This window comes from Archocentrus centrarchus, chromosome 16 (assembly GCF_007364275.1).
Source record: "Archocentrus centrarchus isolate MPI-CPG fArcCen1 chromosome 16, fArcCen1, whole genome shotgun sequence".
NCBI classification, from domain to species: domain Eukaryota; kingdom Metazoa; phylum Chordata; class Actinopteri; order Cichliformes; family Cichlidae; genus Archocentrus; species Archocentrus centrarchus.
The window spans coordinates 9380280-9403912 of record NC_044361.1 but is presented as its reverse complement, the minus strand read 5'-3'; the positions used below and the strand labels follow the sequence as shown (position 1 = coordinate 9403912).

At 43.3% G+C, this 23633-nt stretch overlaps 2 protein-coding genes across 6 annotated transcripts in view; one reads left to right on the top strand and one right to left on the bottom strand.

The window, feature by feature from the left end:
* Nucleotides 1-9520, top strand: part of vps13b (vacuolar protein sorting 13 homolog B) — a 313875-nt gene extending 304355 nt beyond the window's left edge. For both annotated transcript variants that reach the window (XM_030749245.1, XM_030749244.1), the window contains exons 59-68: nucleotides 343-778; nucleotides 1026-1184; nucleotides 1368-1596; nucleotides 2986-3162; nucleotides 3579-3749; nucleotides 5569-5745; nucleotides 6921-7023; nucleotides 8470-8638; nucleotides 8727-8807; nucleotides 9014-9520. In XM_030749245.1, coding sequence (XP_030605105.1) covers nucleotides 343-778; nucleotides 1026-1184; nucleotides 1368-1596; nucleotides 2986-3162; nucleotides 3579-3749; nucleotides 5569-5745; nucleotides 6921-7023; nucleotides 8470-8638; nucleotides 8727-8807; nucleotides 9014-9262 — 1951 coding nt within the window. In that variant the 3' untranslated portion in view covers nucleotides 9263-9520. The remainder of the gene's footprint in view (nucleotides 1-342; nucleotides 779-1025; nucleotides 1185-1367; nucleotides 1597-2985; nucleotides 3163-3578; nucleotides 3750-5568; nucleotides 5746-6920; nucleotides 7024-8469; nucleotides 8639-8726; nucleotides 8808-9013) is intronic.
* A 527-nt stretch (nucleotides 9521-10047) lies between these two features.
* rgs22 (regulator of G protein signaling 22) lies at nucleotides 10048-23492 on the bottom strand. 4 transcript variants are annotated; one of them, XM_030749246.1, is made up of 25 exons: nucleotides 23448-23478; nucleotides 23337-23365; nucleotides 23213-23241; nucleotides 23047-23109; nucleotides 22787-22969; nucleotides 22596-22681; nucleotides 22006-22118; nucleotides 21119-21839; nucleotides 20836-20997; nucleotides 20455-20641; nucleotides 19874-19996; nucleotides 19379-19480; nucleotides 17702-17896; nucleotides 17122-17214; nucleotides 16477-16667; nucleotides 16204-16366; nucleotides 14547-14711; nucleotides 13124-13192; nucleotides 12403-12561; nucleotides 11854-12033; nucleotides 11582-11764; nucleotides 11365-11505; nucleotides 10995-11094; nucleotides 10284-10391; nucleotides 10079-10190 (listed from the first exon to the last, which is right to left on the bottom strand). In XM_030749246.1, the coding sequence occupies exons 2-25, from the start codon at nucleotides 23356-23358 to the stop codon at nucleotides 10171-10173; spliced, it is 3558 nt and encodes a 1185-aa protein (XP_030605106.1). In that variant the 5' UTR covers nucleotides 23359-23365; nucleotides 23448-23478; the 3' UTR covers nucleotides 10079-10170. The 4 variants fall into 4 exon arrangements, with proteins under 4 accessions (XP_030605107.1, XP_030605106.1, XP_030605109.1 ...); XM_030749247.1 differs by having other exon boundaries at nucleotides 10048-10187; nucleotides 23337-23492; XM_030749249.1 differs by lacking the exon at nucleotides 23213-23241 and having other exon boundaries at nucleotides 23337-23492.
* Nucleotides 23493-23633: the final 141 nt, after the last annotated feature.

Sequence of the window (23633 nt, the reverse complement as noted above, 5' to 3'; positions counted from 1 at the left end):
TCAACACATGCAAGCTGCTTTGTCATTTTGACAAAACAGGATATTAAAATAATCACATGTTAGGTAAATGTAAACAAATTACCTCAGACAATGATCTTTGTTAATGTGCTCTGGTAGGAAATTCATGAAACACCTGTGCAAGACGAATGAGTTTGGTCCCTTATTATCCTCTACAAATAATCACAGTCATCATACACACGCCCAGCTGGAAAGGTTTCCTGACTGTACAGAAGAAATGACAAATAATTTTATGGCTACTTTGACTGTTGCTATATTTTTATTTGTGAATGCCAGTTTTTCTTTTTTTAATATAGTTTCTGTTGTCCCCACTTTTGTTTTCAGGTCATCCACACTGTCTGTCAGCGTCCTCCTGAGTGAGGCCAGCATGGTGCTAAGTGATGACATCACCAGTCCCACCAGTTCTGTGGAGCTTCTGAGACTCACGTTAACCAGGCTACTCATCAGCCTGGCTCCTGCACCTACCTCCCTGCCCCCGGAGCTAGCTGTGGGTGCAGGATCCATCTCAGCTCTGATGTCTGACTCCTCTCTCATCGAGGTGTACTGCTCCAGTCTACAAGTGGACAACCAGTTGTATAACCGGGCAAGTTTCCACTTCCCCGTGCTACTGTGCCAAGATCAGAGAGGAGTTGAACCCGGGGGTCTGTGGAGTAGTGACGCCAACCCCACCAAGTCCCCTGAAGCGCTGGAGGAGTTCAAACGCTCCTGTTTTCTGCAGCTGAGGATGACGCTGGCTGGGGACAGATGCACAGTGGAGGAGGTTAGATTTGTTCCCATCTCTTTATGTGCATTTTTGTTTGCTAACTACACTCTCTCCTCCAACACAGTGTCATAACAGCTGATGTATGATTTCATTTTTACTGGAGGCAAAGAAAAAAAAGTCCTTTTATGCTCAAAACCATTTCAGCAGCTGTCACAGTGTTTAAGAGACCTCCTCATCCAAATCAGTTTATTTTCTCTCAAACAAATCTGAAGAAGCCATTCTCAGAACAGTTTTTTTTCTTCAGGTCTCCTTCCAGCTCCACCCTGCCAGAGTCTACCTCGAAGACACTTTTGTTTACTACATTAAGACTTTGTTCCACACCTACATCCCCACGCATGCTTTTGCCTCAGCAGAGACCCAGCAGAGCAAAGAATGTGGAGCAGCCTCCACCCTCCCTGAACAGGTGCAATATTCACCACATGGTCTTTTTATTTAGGTACTGATGAGGCTGAATGTTTTCTCTTTTAGTTGCTACATTCTCATTATTTTATTACCACTGTGGGACCTTTAGCTTGCTGACAGTCATTACAGCATATTTAATATGTCTGAAAATTATTTCTTTTGACCATTGTTATTTATGATCCAGGTTCTCCAGTCAGCACAGGCACTGCTGTACCCTGTGCGACTGCAGAAGCTGACCATCCAGCCTGTCAACCTGCTAGTTAGCATCCATGCCTCTCTGAAGCTATACATTGCTTCAGACCACACTCCTCTCTCCTTCTCCCTCTTTGAGAGAGGGCCGCTCTGCACTACAGCCAGACAGCTGGTCCATGCTCTGGCCATGCACTATGCTGCGGGAGCCCTCTTCAGAGCTGGTAGGTAGTAGACAGGATTAAGTTGTATAGCTTATTTTGCCCTCAAATGCCTCATATTCACCTGATGCCTCATCATTGATACAGTGCTACCAATGTTTATATTCAGATTAGATGCACTTTTTTCTAAATTCTGGATATGATGGCCTTTGTCTCACAATTTTCAGTGTCAGCTGCGAAATGACGTGAACTCAACAGGAAGTTAGAATCTTCTACCGTTTGTTTTCAGCACATCTAGAGTTGAGCTTTGAAATGATGCACCCAGGGGCTGCTGCTGCTTTTTGGCAGAAGTGCAGGAACGCTGTAAAGCTCCAGGAAGCAAAACCTGAATCACCAGTGCCCCGAGAAAGACTTACATTCCGTCATTGTCATAATTCAGTGGTGTATCATATGTTTTGACCAGTAACTCATGGTTCACACCCTGTTTGTTGGCAGTATGTTATGGTTAATCCGTTAGCGGTCACTATGTCTAAGGCTGACTTATCAGGCCCTGTTAGAGCTCCATACCTCTCTCCTGCGCTGTCCTCCTGTCTAGTCAAAGCCTCCACACATGGTCTGATTTAACCCAGTCATTTCCACATCAGAAATCACCATTCTGGCCAGACGCTTCCTTCCCGCTGTCTCTCGTTAGAACCCTCATTTCTGCTCGTATTTCAACACGTCACCCTACCGCCTTCTCCTCTTCCTGAGTCATCATAAAGACAGGGGCTCGGAGAAGAATTGCATTCTGGGACTGATTAACATGAGTATGTACAGTGTATGATCAGACATACGCCCACACGTGTGAGTCCATACAAAGCCTTAGGAACAATAGACACATTATCGTTGCATACACTCTAGCATGTGTGTGTTTAAAAGCATGACTCAGGCCTGTAAACATCAGCTCCTGTCAGGACTTTATACTTTACCAAAACCACAACTGGGAAACCATATAAAGCAGAAACAACCACCAGGCCCCACTGGAGTAGGTTTCCTACCATTAGAATCCATCACTCAAGTGCAAATTGACAGAGAATAAGAGCAAAGAGGGGCCTGGCGTCTTGAGAAATGACTATTTGATTTTTGTGATGGAGTTGTCAGTGCATAAATATCAATGAGCCCTGCCATCTGTAGGGGACTCTATGGTTTAATGAGAGAGGTGAGATAGTAGGAGGCTGTAAATCCTGTGCTCTGTCACATGTGTGATTTCATGCAGGAATCTGTGAGCATGAGTGCGTACTGTGTGTTTGTGAGTGTATGCATTACTGAGATAAGAACTCTTAAAAATATAATCATGATGTGGAATAATTTGTAGGTTACTCTGTGACTTGTGTTGATGCTCACACATAGGATGCAGTTCTGTCGTGTTATTTGCCACAAATGTAACCATGCAGAACGCTGTGTCTGTCTCAGGCTGGGTTGTGGGGTCTCTGGAGATCCTGGGCAGTCCCGCTAGCTTGGTGCGGAGCATCGGTAATGGCGTGTCCGACTTTTTCCGCCTCCCATATGAGGGCCTGACACGTGGGCCTGGAGCCTTTGTCAGTGGAGTTTCCAGAGGGACCACTTCGTTTGTCAAACATATCTCAAAGGGTAACAATATAATGCTTGCAGTCTTTGTTCCAGTTATTTATTTTATTTGTAGAGTAATATATGGAAGAGTTTTCATGTGAATCTTCCACAACACATCTTATCAAATACGCAGTTTCAATTCAAGTTATTGCCACAGTTAGTTATGGCACACAGAGATTTTCTCCTGTGTGATAAATAAAATGAATCAAATGAAAGAAAATAAATATCCAAGCAGTATGTGTCACAAAAAAGTTGTCTCTGTTTCACTTTTTTTGTAGCCGACATGGCTGAAAGCACATAAACATTTATTGTGCAGCACGAGATTTGTCAGTAAATCTGTGATTTATTCCATAAAAGTCCCTCTGCCTTTTCTCTATGAGCAGTGTTCATAATGCCACTGCAGACTTGTTCATTGTAAACTTTACTTTTCTGTTTAGGCACCCTGACTTCCATCACCAACTTAGCCACAAGCCTGGCAAGGAACATGGACCGTCTGTCTCTGGATGAAGAGCACTACACCAGGCAGGAGGAGTGGAGACGGCAGCTACCGGAAAGCCTCGGGGACGGACTGAGACAGGGACTGTCACGACTTGGCATTAGCTTGTTAGGTATATGAGAACATGCACAAAACTTCAAGCAGCTCTCAACAAAGTCATTTTTACATTTGAAGTGTCAGAATTTAGCTGAATGATCCTAAATCTTTTCCTGGCCCAACTCACTTTTTGCCTCTCGGGATTAGACACTCTCTCAGAAACACAGCATATGTGGTTTTAAACAACAGATATCAACATCACAGTATAAATCATAGTTTTTGAAGCTCATGAAGCAGTGCACTGACAGTGTGGGTACTAGAGTAAAAGAATAAACTACAAATGGTAAATGAAACCCCAGAATATAGTTACATTTCAAATCAAATGTACAGTGCTGTGAAAAAGTATTTCCCCCTCTCTTGAGTTTCATTTGCCACACCCAGGCCTGATTACTGCCAGACCTGTTGAATCAAGAAATCACTTGAATAGAACCTGCCTGACAAAGTGAAGCAGGCTAAAAGATCTCAAAAAGCTACGATCTAAAGAAACAGCTGAGAAACAAAGTCATTGACATCTATCAGACTGGAAGGGGTTACAAAACCGTTTCTAATGCTTTGGGACTCCAGAGAACCAAATGGAGAAAACTTGGAACAGTGGCAAACCTTCCCAGGAGCGGCCAGCCTACCAAAATTACTCCAAGAGCGCATCGATGACTCATCCAGGAGGTTACAGAAGAGCCCAGAACAACATCTAAAGAACTGCAGGCCACCATTGCCTCAATTAAGGTCAGCGTTCATGATTCAACAATAACAAAGAGTCTGGGAAAAAATGGCATCCATGGGAGAGTGTAAACCACTGCTGACCAGAAAGAACAAAGGCTCGTCTCACATTTGCCAAAAAAACATCTTAATGATCCCCGAGACGTTTGGGAAAATATTCTGTGGACTGACGAGACAAAAGTTGAACTTTTTGGAAGGTTTGAGTCCTGTTACATCTGCATAAACTAACACAGTATCTCATAAAAAATAACCTCACACCAACAGTCAAACATGGTGGTGGTAGTGTGATGGTCTGGGGCTGCTTTGCTGCTTCAGGACGACTTGCTTTAATTGAAGGAACCATGAATTCTGCTCTCTACCAGAAAATCCTGAAGGAGAATTTCCAGCCATCAGTTTGTGTCCTGAAACTCAAACACACTTGGGTTATGAAGCAGGACAATGATTCAAAACAAACCAGCAAGTCCACCTTTGAATGTCTTAGAAAAACAAATTTAAAGCATTGTATTTACTCGGGTTATCTTTATCTAATATTAAAATTAGTTTGATGATCTAAAACATTTAAGTGTTAGAAATATCCCCAAAAAAATAAGAAATCAGGAAGGGGGCAAATACTTTTTCACAGCACTCTGTACATATGCAGTAACACGCTGCCCACTGGCACATGCTCAAAGAGGTGCTCACACTGTGGTCAGAGCTATGACACAGAGCAGTGGAGACAGCACAGTGGGGACACAATAAACACCCAGAGGGCAATAAAACTCAAGTCTGTCTCAAATCAGACTCACAGCTATGCAGAGTATATAGGCACCGAAACCAAACAGCTGCAAACATCTCTGCGTAACAGTGGGTTATAATTCACTGTCACTCTGTCATACATAAAGTCAATGATCTATAGGGTAAAGGCATGTCTGAGTTCCTGTGTGATTTCCATTCATTTGTCTAATATTCAGTATGTCAGACTCTATTTCCTGTGCTTAATTGAAATTTTTTTTTAAATCACATTTTCATCCTAAATAGGTGTTTTGGAGTTATTGAGCATTTTGCATTTAGTTAAAATAAGTAATCACTTTCTTTTGGTGCATTTAAGAAAAATAATTTTTTGTTTTTCTGTCTGGCAGGAGCGATAGCAGGTATCGTGGACCAGCCCATGCAGAACTTCCAAAGGAACTGGGAGATGCAGAGCTCAGCAGGTAGCAAAGCCAAAGGGGTGATCTCTGGAGTGGGGAAAGGCATTGTGGGGGTCTTTACCAAGCCCATCGGAGGAGCAGCAGAACTGGTCTCCCAGACTGGATATGGTAAGTTCAGTGTAGTCAAAGATAACAGCATACTTAATAAATTCATTATTGTTTTAAGACTATTTCAGAAAATGTGTGGCAAGGTGAATAAACCGCACAGTTGGACACCAGCCAGTAATTTAAGAACTTTTGGGACGGTAAAAAGTTGATAGCTTTTTAAAAATAGAGCGGTCAACCCATCATGTCCTGCAAATGAGCTCATTGATTTATTGAGACATAACTAGCAAAGACTGTGTGCTAAGTCATTTTTCCAAGGCGCTATCAGCAACAATAAACACATTTATGGATTAGTTATTTTTTCAGGAAAATCCTCAAGCTCTCAGAGCACAGCTGATCGCTCTCCTTTCAGCTTCAGCAGCAGCTAAGTGTTAATAAGCCAGGACCCAGAAGAGAGCTGCTGAAAGATCCCCACCCACACAGACGCACACACAGTCCACATATAGTACATGCCTACTCATATATGCACAACCACTTCTTCATACAGGCACTTTAATCCTGTGGAGTTACTGGGGTTTTTTTTTTTTTTTTTATTGGGGATAGAAGATTTGGGCTGCCTGCTGGCAGGTCTTGGCTACAGTACATGACCGGCCGATGAGGTGAGGAGCTCCATATAAGAGCAATACCTCCCCAGGGCCTGGCTCTGATCGACTTGACCCTCTGAGCTGCACAGATTACAGCACACAGACGTAATCATCAGCAGAAAGACACACACACGCTAGCATACCCACTGGCACTCACTCTAACAATATGTACAGTAAAAAAAAAAAATCCAATCATCTGGTTATATATGCAGATCAACTCCACTGATTTGTGCTCTGTTATGAAACACATGGATCCACAAACACCCACTCAGAGCTGCACAGCATTGCCGAGTACCACTGCAGTGACATCATTAATGGAGCTCATTGGATTCTTTATTGCTTTGTTTTAACTACTTGATGACTTCACTGGCTCGCTGCTGCGTCGCTCTGCTGACAGCTAGAGCAGGTTGAAAGAAAGCTGACCACACGCAGGGGTTATGAACTCACACTGACATACATACATCATCCTAATCAGTGTTTTTGCTTTTACCAGTATATGAAATGGGTATAGAGGATGTAAAGCATGTATGTATTCCACAGTCCTGTCAAACTCATCAGATAGTAAACTGATGCCAATTGTCCTGACTTCTGCAGGGATCCTTCATGGAGCAGGACTGTGGCAGCTTCCCAAACAGCTCCACCTGCCTACCGAAGAAAAGTCAGCACTCGCCCCAAACAGCCATCTTAAATATGTCTGGTATGACCTGCAGCCACTCTTTACTCCTGTTAACTCCTCCTGGCACTTCTTTAAAAGTTGGACATGTGTTCTCGCCTTTGCTTCTTTGCTTGTGTTGGATTCTCACCAGGATATGCTGCCCCCCCCCCCCCCCCCCCCCCCCCCCCCCTTACCTCTCATCATTTTTGCTGTTTTGTTAAAAAAAAAAAAAAAAAAAAAACTTTGGTGGGTTCTTTACCTACTCCCCCTCCCTCCCTCCCTCCCTCCAAACAAGCCTGGAAAGATGTTTGACCTTGATCCCACACATGGTAGCCAGCTTGCCCTCCCTTGTTCTCATCGAGCCATGTTAAAAGGTTTTTATAAGCACTCTGCCAAAAGCCGCCAGCTAGAAATTGTTCTTGTTGTTTAACTCTGAGTCTGTCCAGAAATGTTTCCCGATGCCTTCACATGGAGAGGGAACACCTTTCTTTGCGTGCCTGAGTAGTTTGGAGAGACTCAGTTTACAAAGGTTGCATGTTCTGCAGAGCGGGTTACCTTTGGCTCCCGCATTGTAAAAATATGTACCGGGGAGCTGTATATACAGCATCAGATCTTAGTGTTTCAAAGATTCCAGTGTGTTCTCATTGGAACATTTAACATAATCATAAAGATTTATGAGAGGCCTCTGTATCCAGAAGGTTATCAGGAGCTGCAGGAAAAAAAAAAAAAAGCATTTATGGCATTTTCTGAAGAATTATTCGCATTTAGTTTGGTTTCCATAGCTATCAAACACTTGCATGTAATAGCAGTCAGTGTCGGCTGTTGTCCAAATTTAAAATATTTCTTTAGGACATTCCACTTGAGTTTTCATCACTTAAGGGCCTTAGCTATTTTTTGTCCTAATGTTAGAGGAAGATTTAAAAAAAAAAATCAGATATAAAATACACGAATGTTGAGATAATGCTCCCTGGTGGTTTAATTCATGCTGCAGAGAAGTCAAACTGGTTTCCATCAGGCGTCCATCAATTATTTTTACTACAACAGGTAGCCCAGACACTTGAGGGGTCAGACTGTTTGAGCAAAGTAACACTGAGCAGACCTAAACTGTCCCTACTGTGTTTGCTTCAACATCTGCTCTGCAATCCGTTGAACACCTGCCTTCCAAAGTAAACACACTGTCAGAGGAACATGACTGAACACTTCAGTTCCTGCTCGCATATTTCCCCGCTGAGCCCGTGTGTAATAGGAACCACACAGAGAATGAGTAGAAATGTAAATTACAGGATGTACGCGGATACGTTTGGTCTTGTGTTTATAGGTAGAGTGTATATCTGATGGTAGCAGGCTGAATAGAGGCTTTCATTATGTGTGTGTATATGTACGCAAATGTCATGCAGGAGGGGTTGTGTCTATAGTTTGTGTTGAATTAGCATACAATTCTAATCTGGTTCCATAATGTGTATTCCTCTCTGCTTTCTCTGACTGCAGGAAGATGCTGCAGTCTCTGGGGCGTCCGGAGCTCCACATGGCCCTGGATGTGACCATCGTGAGTGGGTCAGGTCAGGAGCATGCTGGCTGCCTGCTGCTCACGTCCGAGGTGCTCTTTGTCGTCAGCCTCAGTGAGGACACCCAGCAACAGGCCTTTCCCATCACTGAGGTAACTCACAGACACAAAGAGTCTCATGACTCAACTCAAAAACTGCTGACAACTGAGTGAACCTTGTTAAACCTCTTACCGCCTCCAGGTGGAGTGTCAGCAGGAGACAGGACATCAGGGCGAGCTCACTCTCACATTACAGCAGCAGACAGTAACCAGTGATGCTGAGGTGAGCAGTGCAGTGATCACACAGTGAAAGTCAAAGAATCTAACTTCTGCATTGCTGGTGATGACATTCTGTGCCACAGTTAATTAAGTGACTGCACCAATTTCTTCCAGCAGTGTGCGCTTTTCTGCACACAAATCTCCCTAAACCTTGATGAACTCTGCTGGTGGAGCAGTAGTGTAATCATCTGTGCGCGCTCTCTCTCTCAGGGTGATGGTGTTCGCGAACGTCTGTCTGAGCAGCAGTATCGGAGGCTGGTGGATTACGTGACGCGGGCCTCTCAGTTTCTTTCCCCATCTGCCGCCTCTCTCCAGCTGCAGCCCCCAGTGACGCTCGCAGAGCCTCCACCCGCTGTCACCAAATGTTATCGCTACCTGGTGGACCCCACTTTTGCCAAAGTGTTTGTCAGCAAGTTCACCATGGTGAAGAATAAAGCCTTACACATTGGATTCCACTGAGACATGAAAACTCTGTGGCTTTCTGAGACTGAATGATTTTGTAAAAAAAAAAATCATGTACTTTGACTTGTCTCATTTATGCAAAATGAACCTTGTGTAAAAAATGAAGGACAGGGGGGTTCTAGCTAAATGTGTCCACCTGGTCGCCCATGCCTTAGATGTGTCTAGAATTCCTAGAAACTGCCTTTGAAAGATATTTTCTAATACAAAAACACTCATCATTTAGTCACAAAGAACATTAGTGGGATCAGAATCAGGTTTAATCGTGGGGAAAACTATTTCAGTGATTATATACTGTAGTGAACACTAAAACAAATCAGAGGTGTGTCAGTGTTACAGAGAGGCAGCAGGACTCACATCCGTTTCATTTCTAACTAACCCATCTGGGAGAGTTCACTGCACAAGCAGCTCTGCGTGTTTACAGTGTCTCATGCCAATGTGAAGTGCAATATTATATACCTGTTGATGGATGTTAGATGCTAAACCAAAATGTTTAAAGATGATTTGTTTGACAATAACAATAATTCTTTGTAAAGTTTTTGTCACTCCCTCGTGATGCAAACATGTTCATGTTGCCTTTTATATTGTTTCACCACTGAGCTCTATGGAAGATTTAAATCTAATACCTTTAATGTATAAATCTATAATATATTAATGGAGAAACTTTTTATTAAAAACACATCAAATTATTTGAAGTGTCATTTCATCCCTCGGTAGTCAGATATGACAAACGTTTGCATTCCTCAGTGAGTTTCATCTAAATTCAGTAGTACACTTAGTTGTTTGTCACGCATTCTTGCAGCGTGTGAAGCCTGCCTCCAACTTCTGCTTCGTCATCGAGGTCGCAGTAGCCTCCGAGTGCTCCGATGACAGCGTCACCTGTCAAAGTTGTGCTGCATGAAGTCATTTCAGGCTCTAACACCACCTGCAGTTTGGGAGAGAAAAAAAAAAATAAAGCCAAGTCTGTCATGCTGAGACAAAACGGCTGCTGAGAGAGTGTTTCTACATTACATCCACTCACTGTTGTATCTGTTACACTGTTTGCTGTTTGTTCTAGAGGAGCGCTGCGAAGGCTGCCGGTAGCTGTGCTTACTGCTCGCTGACTTAATGCTGCAGTTAGAAGAGGAGTCTGGCAGGGAGAGAGAGACGCAGTAATGACAGCAGTCATTAGCGTGTTCAGGGATTTACATCATTTCATTAAGAATCAGACGGGTTATTTATCTGTTAGACATTATGTTTATCACTCCTTCAGCTCTGCTGTGTGGACTGTATCTCCACACTGGTCATATGTGGCTGCTGCAGACATCAGTGATGATCTCCATCTGTGTTCCTAACTGCATTTCTCCTCTATACCATCCCATTAAAACACTATTTGCACCATGCTTCATTTCCATGTATCCTCATTCATTATGGCCTGGAACTGACTCCTTCACAGAACATTGACAATTAATGGATGGGCTGAAGTGGCTGTTCTGGCTGAACTTTTGCCCAATGAGACAGTTCAAACATGCGGAGGGGGTCAGTTTGACAGTACTTTGGCTTCAACTGCGGGGTAATATCAAAGCCTCGGAAAATGCAGCTTGGATTTAACTGTGGGAAAAAGGCAAAATGTCATTTCATTGTTATGGGTTCCTGCACTTAATCTGAATAGTAGCAGTCAAAACCCGTGGATACGGGAGTCTCACTGAGTTCAGGGACACAAAGGGAGGTGTGGGCGTGTATGCGTGTGTACCTGAGGCTGTGGAGAAGGTGCTTTCCAATCGGCTCTGTCTCCTCAGCAGCACCTCCTCTCTCTTCAGACCTGCCACATACTTGGAGTAGGACCATGACAGCTGAAGACAAATGCCCAGAAATTGTGTCACAATCAAATGTGATTAGAAAAATGGTTCAATTAGAGCACCGAGTTTCTCTGTGGTCCAGACTGACCAGGCCTTCTTTGGACTTTATGATGTCAGGGAATTTACTTCCACTGCAGTTTTATTTTAATGTGTTGTACTTTTACACAAAGGGAGATCACTGATTTTTGGTTTGGCTTCCTTCTTATGAATCTCATGTTTACCTTTACATGCTTTCCCCCTGAGAAACAAATAACAGCTCCTTACCGTCTGCGTGGGCGTCAGCAATACCCTGCTCTGTGTCCTCGACTGCTTTTTTTCACTTCTTTCCTCTTGTTCTTCATCATCATCCTTGTCCTTCTCCTCATCATCATCTGTAAAACTGGGATCTTGCCTCTCCATCACATCCTGAACAAAAGGTTAGATTTTTAATTTTTTTTCTTTCCTATCAGATTTTTGTGTTGTTTATTAGTCATTTCCTCACCTGGGCTTCCCTCCTTTCATTGTTGTTCTCTTCCTCTTCCTCTTTCCTCCTCTGTCTCCTTACTCTGTCTCTGTATTTGACTCGTTTCTCCTGCAGCAGAGGAATGAGTTGCTCCTCTTGAATGCTGCTGCTAAGCTCTTGAAACTCGGGCCAAAACTTCAGTAATTCATTGAACACTGAAATCTACGGGCAGAGAAAAATAACATGAAGCACACGTGCAAGAGGGGAAAAAAAAGTCTCTAAATTCTCGGCACGCACATGCGACTGAGTACCTGAGCCTCTCGAAAGATGTAAGGGCCCAGCTCGTGGCGTTTCTCCAGAATGTGCTGGGCCTGTTCAGGAGGGATATCTATCTGCAGGGCAGGGGGCATGGAGGAGCTGATAAAACAGCCGATGATAGTGGAGACTTTTTGCTCGATGGTGGCATCATCACTGTGGGAATGACAGAGGTCCTGCATGCAAGAAGAGAGCGGGGAGAGGAGGAATAAAAGGTAACACAGTGTTCCCACTGTTCCACAAATGTTTGCAATCATCAAGGAATTTTTGTACTGAGACAGGGAAAACTGGGGCTGGAGTCCACGGGTAGCTTCTTATTTTATCTTTAAACTGGATGTCAGGCATTGTTAATTTCAGAGCCAGCAGCAGAGCTAGACTCTCAAATCATACTGGCTCAGAAATATGCAGCAGTTTGGCTAATAAAGACCTTTAATTAGAGAGGTCATAGTGTTCTTACAGGATGTCAAAACAGATTTTAACCTAGGCATCTGCAGGTTCATGTACCATGTAACCCACCTGCAACTCAACCTCTCAGTGTCTTTTACCTTGTACCTCTGCACCTCCAACCAAAAGAGCACATCATTCTCCAGGAAGCCTCCCTTCGAGTAGACAAAGTCCTGGAACTGCTGGCAGGTGACGGGGTTGAGCAGGATTTGTCGGAACAGCAAGATCTCTTTGGAGGAACTCATCCACAAGCCCTCAGCCTGCAGGGAGACACGACACAGGGTTCTTTGGGTTATCAGGGATGCGCTGTTAGTCGATCTTTTTAAGGAGATTAAAATGGCTCCTATGGTTTAACAAAAAAAAAAAAAATCCACCTACCCTGATACAGTACAGTGTTGACCTCTGAGTTACACTCTTAGCTCACAGATACTGAGATAATGATACTTGTTATTTGCCAGTGATGACATAATGATCATAAACATGATGGTCACAATCATGTATGAAAACTTCTTCCTGTAATCATCCTGCTTCCAATGTGAAATGTTCATGTTTTATATCTGTGTCCCGCGATGAGAGGACGGGAATGGAGCTGCGTGGAGATCGCTCCAAAAACTATTAAAGGAAGGTTAGTAATGCTGATGCTTTAATCTTATTTATCCTGGATCCAATTTGAGAAAACTAACCCCCAAGGCCAAAATGGTGTTTGACAAAGCCAGTGCTTAAAGCCAAGTCATGAACTAAATCGCGCATGCTTTCAGGCCAGGAAATGCCTTATTTTTCTCCATTTAAAATATCCAGCTTCCCTGGAGGATTTCTCCTTACCTTCCAGGCTTCTCTCCTCGCCCTGCGTCGATGGCGGACGTGCTGTGAGAGCCTGCCTCCCGCCTGTGCCTACCACACACACACAAACAAACAAACACACATGCAAGCAGGTCAAAAGTCAGAAAGTGAATAAACTAGTATCGAGAGGGACACTGAACACTTCTCAAACCTCTCTGCTGCTCCTCGTCGCTGCCTGTAACCAAAGCTCTCCCTCCCTCCCTTTTTTTTTAACCTTAAACCTTCCCTGTGGCTTCATTTCCTTCTGTCTCTTCTTAGCGAGCTCTTCAGTTCCCTGATGTCATCTGTCTCAAACGTCCTCCTTGTCACCTCTTAACCAGCTTTTCCACCTTCCACTCATCTCCTCCTACGGAGTGTAATGCTAAACTGTGTCTGCCTCTCATTAATGAGCGGATCAGTGTGACTTAAGGTAGTAAACCTGATAACATAATGAAGCAGAATCCCAGGTTTATGGGTTTCCACCTGATGAGGCAACCTGAGAGAGGGTGACTGCAGGGTAACAGCATTTAATGGTTGCTCACATGACACTAATGCGCATCTGACTTCTTATATCAATTTGCTCTCAGGGCCATTATACTCCTGGAATCAAGCACGTGTGCGTGGTACAGCTACAGCTGAGGCAGAAGATCAAAGTGGGCCTAAATCTCTCCAACTTTTCTTAATCATTTAGTGTCTCAAATTTCTTGACTTTGCTTACAGGCACTTCTCTGCTGCATCATTAACCTCAGCGTGCTCTGCTCATTTTGGTGACATCATGAAAGCACATTATATGACTGGATGTGTGCAAATAATGACAAGACGACTAAGCAATACTGGAAGTGTATTAAAGGCACTTACTTTAAATTATTGTTTTTAAAAATAGTCTAAAAAGGTTCCTAAAGTTACCTAAAGCTATCAACAGCATGTGCAGAAATTAATGACTGTCTAAAATATCAATGCATTTTCCTGAATACATGCCAGCTGAAGCTGAACCATGACTGGGCCATATTTTTGTATAATACCCATTTTTACCACAACAGGGGTCAATGTAGCATTTATTTACCAGGAATATCATACAGACCATGTTCTTATTCACAACAGGAGCCAGCAAAAGGGAGAAACTCTGGAAAATAAACAGATGCAAGGCTAAAATAATATATATAAAGTGCCTTCAAAGGTCACAGCAGATCTCCCAGCCTTAGCTGAGAAATTCCAGTCAGAGCACAAGAATATGTCCTCCATGTACGACTGATGTAATCAGAGTACTTAACTTCTGCTCTGGCTCTCGCAGTGTGCAGAAATTCCACAGTTATTAAGCACTGTTTTACTCAAATTATGGACCTTCAGTGTAACCTGCAAGAGTCTATTAGTTGATTATTAGCTGGCAGCCTTTTGCAAAGGAAAGTATGCAAAACAGGACATCCACCTTCACTCTGTGTTTCTGTCGCTCAGTGAACTCTGCTGTGGACAGAAACAGAGGCAGCCATGTTGTCTCAATATGAGTCCTCACGATGTCCTGGATCTCCACGACGACTGGGTTTGAGAGGCACTCTAACTTCAGACGCTCAGCCCCACCTGCCAAACGCAGTATCTGCACACAGACACACAGAAGAGAGCATGAGGGAACGCAGGCACATGGCTGCGTGTGTTTGATGTGCTGAAGCTGACTGAACGTACATGTCTACAGATTCCTATACGAGGAACACATGACGAGGTGGACGAGAGAAAGACAAGCTGCCCACGGTGGGAAAAAACCAACTGAAAACTCTCTTTTCGGCCTCCCGCTGTGCTCTTCATCGTTCCCACAAACCCTCTGTTCTCTCCATCTCCCCTCTCTCTGCTTTCTGTCTTCATACATCGATTTGGCCGTCTCTCCCTTTTTATATCTCCTTTATATTTTCTCTCATCTCATTTTGCACGCACATAGGCATGCGTGCACGCATACACTCGCTTGAGAAATGAGAACCAGTCATGGCACCACGGTGGGAGTGAGCAGATGAAAGGAGGCCAATCTGTGACTGAGTGACTGAAGAACGAAGGGCCAAAGCAGTAAAGCTGTCAGTCTCTCTACACTGCTCACGCAGACGAGAACCAACACTGAGGTGCAAGAATGGCAGCCAGGCCTGATCCTTCCACTGGAATTGGCTTTCTAATGCAGACGCTCGGTTCAAATATTTATTCTGATGGTATTTATGAGATGAGGATGACAAGAGACAAAAATCAGACACCAGAGCTGAATTCATGTCAACAAGTTCTCTCTACCCACTCTGTGTGTGTGCGTGCGTGTGTGTGTGTAGCTGCCCAGGGATAAGTAAATGAATAGTTAGCAAAAATAATGGAGAAACAATTAAAAAAATAAACAACTGCTTATTAAAAAAATAAGACTGATGGATGTCCATCTACAACCTCTCCTTATGGTAGTTGTACAAATTTCATTGAACACTAACAGATTATCTTGTTACAGTTAAAAATCACATCAGACCACAAAGACTGAGACCAAAAGTCCTATAACACAAAAAAAAGAGCAACCATCTCTGCGGTCCCAAAGAGAAAACCAGGCTCACCGCTATGTGTCCCATCTCCTCATCCTAACTGTACACACCACACCCTCCTGGAGTCATCTTAGAGCCCAGAAACCTCATCTCCCACTATAAACGTCAGGACAGATTTCATCCTACTGTCCTTGTTGCTGGAGCTGATCATCTTTGTCTTTCTGGGTCCAAAACATTCTCCTCTTCTTCTCCTTTTAATTCCAACCATGTTCTCTCATCTCCCGGTCCCTGCCAACACCCCGCTGTCAGAGCTGTCAGCATCAAGTCTGCAGGAGTCCCGGGGAGGGAGATGGGGGATTGTGTGAGAGCTGCAGCAGCCTCTGTTTATCAAATCTGGATGCTGATCCTCAGCTGGAGCTCAAATCCCATCTTGGAATAGTCTTGTCACGGGCAGCCTGTTCCCACTCCCTCTGTGTCTCTGTAAGACTTTCCCAAGAAGCTGACAATAACTCATATTCTCTGGAGTTGTTACTGAACCAACATGGGTATGTTTATGAATACTGTTTAACATGATTTTGAAACCTTACTTACATCACTCTGTTGTTCTGCTGTGGCAGGGCTGTCAGAGGCAAAGAAGTACTTCCTGTTGAGGTATCTGGCAGCAATGCACATTGACCTCTCCTGTCTGATGGCCTTCTCCTCCTGAGGAGTCCTCCTGTACTGCTCCAGGTCCAGCCAACACATCAGATGAATACTAAACAAGAGCAAACCCATTTGGAACAACCATGCTGCTTTCATATACATTTCCCAGTATTTCCCAGATTTATATACACATTAAGGTAAAATCTGAAATCTACAGTTCACCTGGCATTCTGATTTTGTAGAAAAGACATGAAATGCCCGATCTCATGGCGGTGACAGAGTAAGGAACCTAAACGGTAACCACGGTAATTTGGAGACACACTGGACCAAGAGTCAGAAGTACGGGAATCCTTTAAGAAGCGTGTAGAAGGTGTAATAAATGGACCAGGTAGCATGGAGCTGCACTGCTCCGCCTGCAGGAGAGATACAGCAAGAGGAGAGGAGGAGCAAAGCAGTGTGAAAGAAAGGCCACTTTGGGGTCCGGTGTCTTGCCCAAGAGCACTCCAAAATGCAAACTGAGGTAGAATCCTCAGTGATGTAAAAACAAATAATTTTTCTACAGCAAATCGTGCTTAACAGTGCCTCCTAGATGTTCTGAAGCCACTCTGAAGACCATTTGGGGTTTTTTTGTTTTTTTTGTTTGTTTTTTTGGGGGGGGGGTTACCAGCAGTATGACATCATTATAAATGATGCATTGGTGCCAAGTAAAACAGTCTTGTAGCAGTAGATAATCAACATTGTTACTAGGCAATACATTTTCACATTTGTGTTTGCACAGCCGTTTCATGCTTGCAGGTGTGTTTACTGACTATTAACTCTCAGCGCAAGCATTTTATAGATCTTATTACTGCTGGATGCCGATCTGACCCGTTTCATGTGCAGCTGTGATTCCTCATACAGACTCCGGAGTTCTCTGTATTCCTGGCTGTCAACGTAGCGCACCTCCTCCTGCACACACACCTGCGCGCACACACACACACATGCACAAAACTAATCGTTAAACATTTTGATTTATTAATGCGAGTCGTTTTTCAGTCAGAAATATTTGACAGTCAGTGTTTAAAGGTTCTGAAATGTGAGAATTTGCTGCATTTCTTGGTCTTTTATGCTGCTAAATTGAACTGGACAGCGTCACGGACACTTTCTGAGTTGCGGCTATCTCAAGCCAATCCACAAGGCCGCTTAGGAAACCTTACCCTCAGACTAACAAGCCTGATCGGTTTGATCTTTCTGCATTTCTAAACACAGCAACATAAACATTAGCAGGCACATGGGAAATTCACTTTCCTGCTTGTCAAAACACAGATGCTTATCCACTTTTAAAACAATCTCACCTTTAATTAGGCCTCAGTGTAATCAAGCCTTCAAAAATATTCAAGGAAAATTATTTTCTCCAAATAAACCTAAGTTTATGTAGCAGTGTGCGCTAATGTGGCGCTGTGGTTACCTGCTGGAAGGACTCTCCGTCCCTGTCGGCCATCAGGGTCCATGGGTCTACCAGGATGTTCAGCGTGTGTTCCTCAACGCTGTCAAACAGCTCCTCAAATGCGGGCATCAGTCTGGCATACACCTCCGCTCTCAACTCCTCGTCTATACCAATGCTCCTCTTAGCGGAGCTGGAAACATATGTGGAGTAAAGGAGCTGGAGAGAAGAGGAGAGGAGTCATGAAAATGTATGAATTTAAGAAACATTTCTCTTCACAACCGCTTTGATCATCATCTCCTGTCTCACGCACACACAGTCCTCACTATCTCTCATCACTGCTGCCCTCACACCACATAAATGTCAGTCATTTACCCTCTTTGGTCACAGAACTATGGAAAGATCATCTAAATGTCATTGCGCTGGTGAACTGAAGGTTAACTGAAGGAAAATAGGTTTCACTGTGAGGTATTCTGGACCAGAACACTCTGCTTCCCTCCCTGGGCCAGCTGTAGTCAGGCTGGGTGGTTCTGGGTGACTGGACTGGCTCAAAGCTGGGGGGTCTGACTCACTTGTTTTTATGGGAGTTTAAATCTCTCCACTTAGTGGGTGGGGGTGAAGAGGGCTGAAGGAGAAGCAGAGAGGAGAATGGGAGTGGCAAGCTACCAGAGCAGGCATACAAAGACAGGTGTGTGTGTGTGTGTGTGTGTGTGTGTGTGTGTGTGTGTGTGTGTGTGTGTGTGTGTGTGTGTGTGAGAGAGAGAGAGAGAGAGAGAGAGAGAGAGAAAGTGAAAGAGAGAGAGAGAGAAAATCTGATACATTTAATTTCTTCAGCTTTAACTGATTGGTGATTTTTCCTGGCATCCTCTCTAACTGAGGTCTCTATCTCTCTGGATTTTGTATTATTCTGGTTTGGAATATTGTGTTGCTATTTTTCTGGATAAAGAAAATTTGAGTTTTGTGACTGGAAAATGCCCAGAATCAATAACATACTAGAGGATAAGTAAGATAACAGACACTGAAACTGCACTCAAATTGAAGTAGAGAGAGGCATATAAGTATGTACACTTAATCATATTGACTCAAGATTTTATACACAAGAACTGCTATTTTAAAAAAATGTTGCATTTCCTTATTGCTTTACTGCAACATCTGAGCTAAAAAGCCGACATTAATGTCAAATTAAATGAATTAGTCATACACTATGTTGCCAAAAGTATTCACTCATCCATCCAAATCATTGAATTCAGGTGTTCCAGTCACTTCCCTGGCCACAGGTGTAGAAACCAAGCACCTAGGCATGCAGACTGCTGCTACAAACATTTGTGAAAGAATGGGTCGCTCTCAGGAGCTCAGGGAATTCCAGCGTGCTACTGTGATAGGATGCCGCAAATGTGCTTGTGGAAGAATGGTCAAAAATTCCCATAAACACTACTAAACCTTGTGGAAAGCCTTCCAAGAAGAGTTGAAGCTGGTATAGCTGCAAAGGGTGGACCGACATCATATTAAACCCTATGGATTAAGAATGGATGTCACTCAAGTTCACATGCGTGTGAAGGCAGATGACCTAATTCTTTTGGTAGCATAGTGCATCTTTGAATCTGTGGTGTATACAAACTGATAGAAAGTGATAACAGCTTAGTGTTTTCCTTCACCTAGAGGTCAGGGACTGTGTGTGTGTGTGTGTGTGCGTGTGTTGACCTGTGCCTCTCTCTGCACTCTGTAGGGATCCAGTCCGTCCTGGTAGAACAGCTCATGGTAGTACTGCAGGTCAGTCCAGAAGTAAACTGCATTCACCCACAGCTAAGGCAGAAAACAGTGTTCAACACATCAAAATAAAACCCGTTTAGCTGAGTTATATTTACATTTATTTTAATCCATTAATATGAATTTATAACATCCATAATTTAAAGTGATAGAATAAAGCATAACATGGCTAGATGGACAGATACAGATTTCTGGGGCCACACAGTATAATATAAGCTATGTATATCTGTATAAAGGAAAATTACAGCAATGCATTTCACAAAAAAAAAGAGCACAAAGCAACGTAACCAGTCATCTTCTACAACAGTGCAACACTGTCAAGGACTGTAAACAACAGCTCTGCTGGACAAACTATTAAATAACATCGAGCATCTTTTTCTGCCTTATGTTCTTTAAAAGAGTCTGCTAACATCCATTAGCTGTTTGTACCTGGTTTCCAGACTGTTCACAGAAGTGTGTGAAGTATAAGCCAGCATGGGACTCAACACAAAGAGCCTGCAGCATCTTTTCCATTATTCTGCTGCACTGTAATCGACCTCTGCTCGACAGCAGCTGATGAAATACAATGTACAAACTTTTAATGCCATAAATAATTTGCATTAAACAGCTACATTAAGCTGTAGTGATAGCAGATGATTTTTAGTAGTCTGGCCCTGAAACTATTTTCCCACAGTGCATTATTTAGTCACTACAAAAATCTATCAAAGCAGCTATTATGAATTCTTAAAATGTGTGGGGTGGGAATTGTGGTCTTTTTCAGCTTCTGAAGAAGTAACAAGTTTGAGAACCACAAATTTACAGCATAGTAATGTTCACTTGAATGATTGTGAATTCAGTTAAATTAAAACTATAGCATTCATGACATGTCCTACAACTGAAAAGGAAGCAGAGCAGAGAGGAAGCACTCCATCTCTGTGGGTTTCACTGTCGCTGTTTCATGTTGCTTCTGTAGGCTTCATTTCCTGCCTTAAAACTTATGCACACCTAGTGAGCTATCTGAATGCACCTACCTGTGCACGGAAAGTATGGGAAGATTGGGGTAAGCAGGTGTCAGTTCGTGGGAAAGTAGTAGTTGTTGAGTAACAGCTGAGCTGTGAGCCCAAAAGAAGGCTGTAACACAACTCTGTCCCTAGCTCCACATTAGGGGAGTTAGTCTGATCTTCCTGCCTGCACCGAGATGTCCCGAAACGAGGAGCCCTGTGGAGTTGGAGCAAAATGATCACACATGAACACCTAGTTTACAACAGCCAATAATTATGTAGGACAATGAAACAGTAAATGCATTACAGGAGTAAATGTAAAGGTAATTTTTATGGATGCACACTAGACACTGTACACATAAATGTACTCTCAGTCTCGGGCATTAAGAAGATAAACATTGTGAATCTCACCAATAGTGGAGCAGAGACTCAGTGAGGCAGGCCTGAACTGAGCACAGTTTCTCCTCTGTCCAGCAGGGGGAAGTAGTCAGTCCCAGTCTGGAGAGGAGCTCTATATTCAGGCTGAACTGACTGCTGCTCAACAGGTAGCAGCCTCTCATGAGAACCAAATACCTGAGACAATACCACATGACATCTGATATTCCTTACACTTAACAAAAGACGAGCACGAGTGCACAACATGAGCATTTATAACTCTTCACGCCGCAGCATAAGAAAGGTGTGCCGTGTTTACCTGTTCTTCCGCTCTTTGTCCCGTGTAGCCTTCAGTCTCTCTATATCCATCCAGAGATTAAGGAGTTTCTCTCCTGGCGTTCCTTGTAAAAACTCCCTAAACTCATCCAAGACTGGCCTACTGCTATAGCAACTGGTACCATGGCAACAAATATAAAGGACATCTTCCTGGTTTGCACCTCCGCTCCCCACCTCCCAATCCTTCTTATCACATTCACACCCCCTCTTGCCACTTTTACTTCCCTCTTTCTCCCCCTCCATCCCTTCTCTGTTGGAATGTTGGATAACTTTACATTCACAGGATCTATCTGTGGCTCCTGGCTTGTTGAAACACTCGAAAGTGTGTGCCTGCGTCTGACCATCCATTACATCCACTGCGTCTTTAAGCATCTGCTCAGTCACTTGGACAGCCAGGTACTCCAGCTGTTGAGGAGAATGAGATACCTGGCTACTGGTCTCGTTGAGGCATGTCTCTTTATGGGCGTTTGCTGACAGCCCAGAGAAGCAGAGGCTCAACTCTCTTTGTGAGTTCTTAAGTTCCTGAATTTCCCCATTTTTAAAGTGAGCAGAGGAGAAACCTGATGAGGACGAAGGGGAAAAGGAACACACGTTTTCTCGCTCAGACCAGCTGGAGTAAGATCTTGATGAGTCACTACTTTTTTGAATAATATGTTCCTTTTGCAGAGATGTTAGATGTGTAACGCTGTGCATGCTCATAAACCCTGTAATGTGAGGAAAGCAAAACATGTGACACAGAATTTTTAATCTCAAACATTAGAATTCACAGTATTCATACTATAAAAGCTGAAAATGCATACACATCTTATTTTGCTGCACTATTCTTTTGAGAATCCGACCAGGACAGGACATTCACTGCATTAGTATTACCTTTCTTTAAGGAACAACGCAGCTGAGGGGCTGAGAGGGTGGTCCGAACTGAACTGCTTTTCCTTCTGTGGATACACAGGTTTGGGTCCCACTGAAGCAACAGCTTGGCTAGTCTGGGAAAGATCAGAGAGAAAGGAGGCAGCATCGGCTGGAGAATACACAAACATGTGTTTTCCTAAAAACATTCTTTTAAGAAGTGGAATTAACATGGTTCCTGTTAGCTTGGGTCAGTCTGAGTAGAGATGTGGCCCTTAGGCTTCTTTAAAGATGCAGATCGAATTAGAGTAGGAAGCAGGCAACTATCTTAAACAGTTACTTTTTTAGAAACTAAAAAAATTGTGACATCACACTGCATGTAAGTGGACCTTTAAAGGATACAAAATATAGTTAAAAAAAAAAAATAGACCTATACTTGACTAGTTCAGCATTGAGCAAGCAGACTGGAGGAAACAAAGTCAAACTGTGACAGAAAGCATGTTAATGGTCTGGATTTGATAAAGAGTAAATTTAGGTAGAAATTAGAGAAATCCTGCCTGCAAAACAAATGTGTTAAAGCATATGTTTAAAGTAGGTTTAAAATGTTGTAGTACCTGTATTCATAATAGCAATTACTTTGAAGGAAAAAGGGCAATCTTTCCCTTTTGATCCACTGCATTCCTTGCTCTCTGTCCAGGCACTGCGAATGTCAGGGAGATGGTCCTCAATCCAGTCATCTGAAGCTACAGTACAGAGATTTCTACTCCTCTCCAATAGCACATACATTCTGCTACCAGCTACTTACACAGACAGTGTAATGATTGTCTATTGGAGGCATTCTGGCCAGCAGTGTGGGGTCACCAGTGAGGAGCTGTGATTTGCTGTTGCAAAGGACTGATCGGATTGCTGTGGAGACACACTCTGCTGCTCCACTCGCCACCTCAAACAGCCCCGTCTCCTGGTTGTAGAGCAAAGCCTCTGGGAAAGACTGGGAGAGGGTTTCGAAGGTAAGAAGCAGCTTTGACAGCTTCAAACTTCTGCACATCTACGTCAGGCCTACATTACCGGCAGACTTAGGAAATCATTGAAGTAGTGAGCCAACACATCATCAGAGGCCAGAGAGCTCTCCTGTGTAAAGATAAGCATTAAAACTCTTGAAAAAATAAATAGAAACTTTCTAAACTGTCACAGACTGGGGGGACAAAAATTAACAATCTAAGCTTTTACTTACAAAACTGCTCACAGAAAGACGGGGAAAGTCTTAGTGCAAAAAGAAAGAAAAACTCAAATTACCAAACCAGCACTAGCTGTAAAAATCTGAGGAAGCTGAAGTATCTTTAAAGTGCTGCACTTACCTGTTGAGATTACGCCACACATGCCTTCCCTTAAAAATACAAATGTCAGACAGTATTTTTAGACTGGCTACTGAGAAAGTCAAACTTGAACATACTCAGGCAGCCACAAACCTCTCAGTGCGACTACAGGTACTCCACGTTGCTATGGAAGTGGACGCATTTTCAAAACACAGGGGGGCAGTAAAAGTTTAACTAGACAGGACAGAGAAATAAATACGATTTGGAGTTTCTGCTCGGATACTCCAATATTTCTTTATTCTAAATTATTCAGAGCTGACATTAAAGTTAGTATCCAAG

Excerpts from the sequence above, each read along its gene's own strand:
- rgs22 (XM_030749246.1), bottom strand. The coding sequence starts at position 23,358 with ATGTGTGGCGTAATCTCAACAG. Across the intron at positions 17,897-19,378 it reads GAGTGCAGAGAGAGGCACAG|CTCCTTTACTCCACATATGT; the intron begins GTCAACACACGC and ends TCTTCTCTCCAG. Across the intron at positions 16,668-17,121 it reads CACAGCTGCACATGAAACGG|GCGGAGCAGTGCAGCTCCAT; the intron begins GTCAGATCGGCA and ends TCTCTCCTGCAG.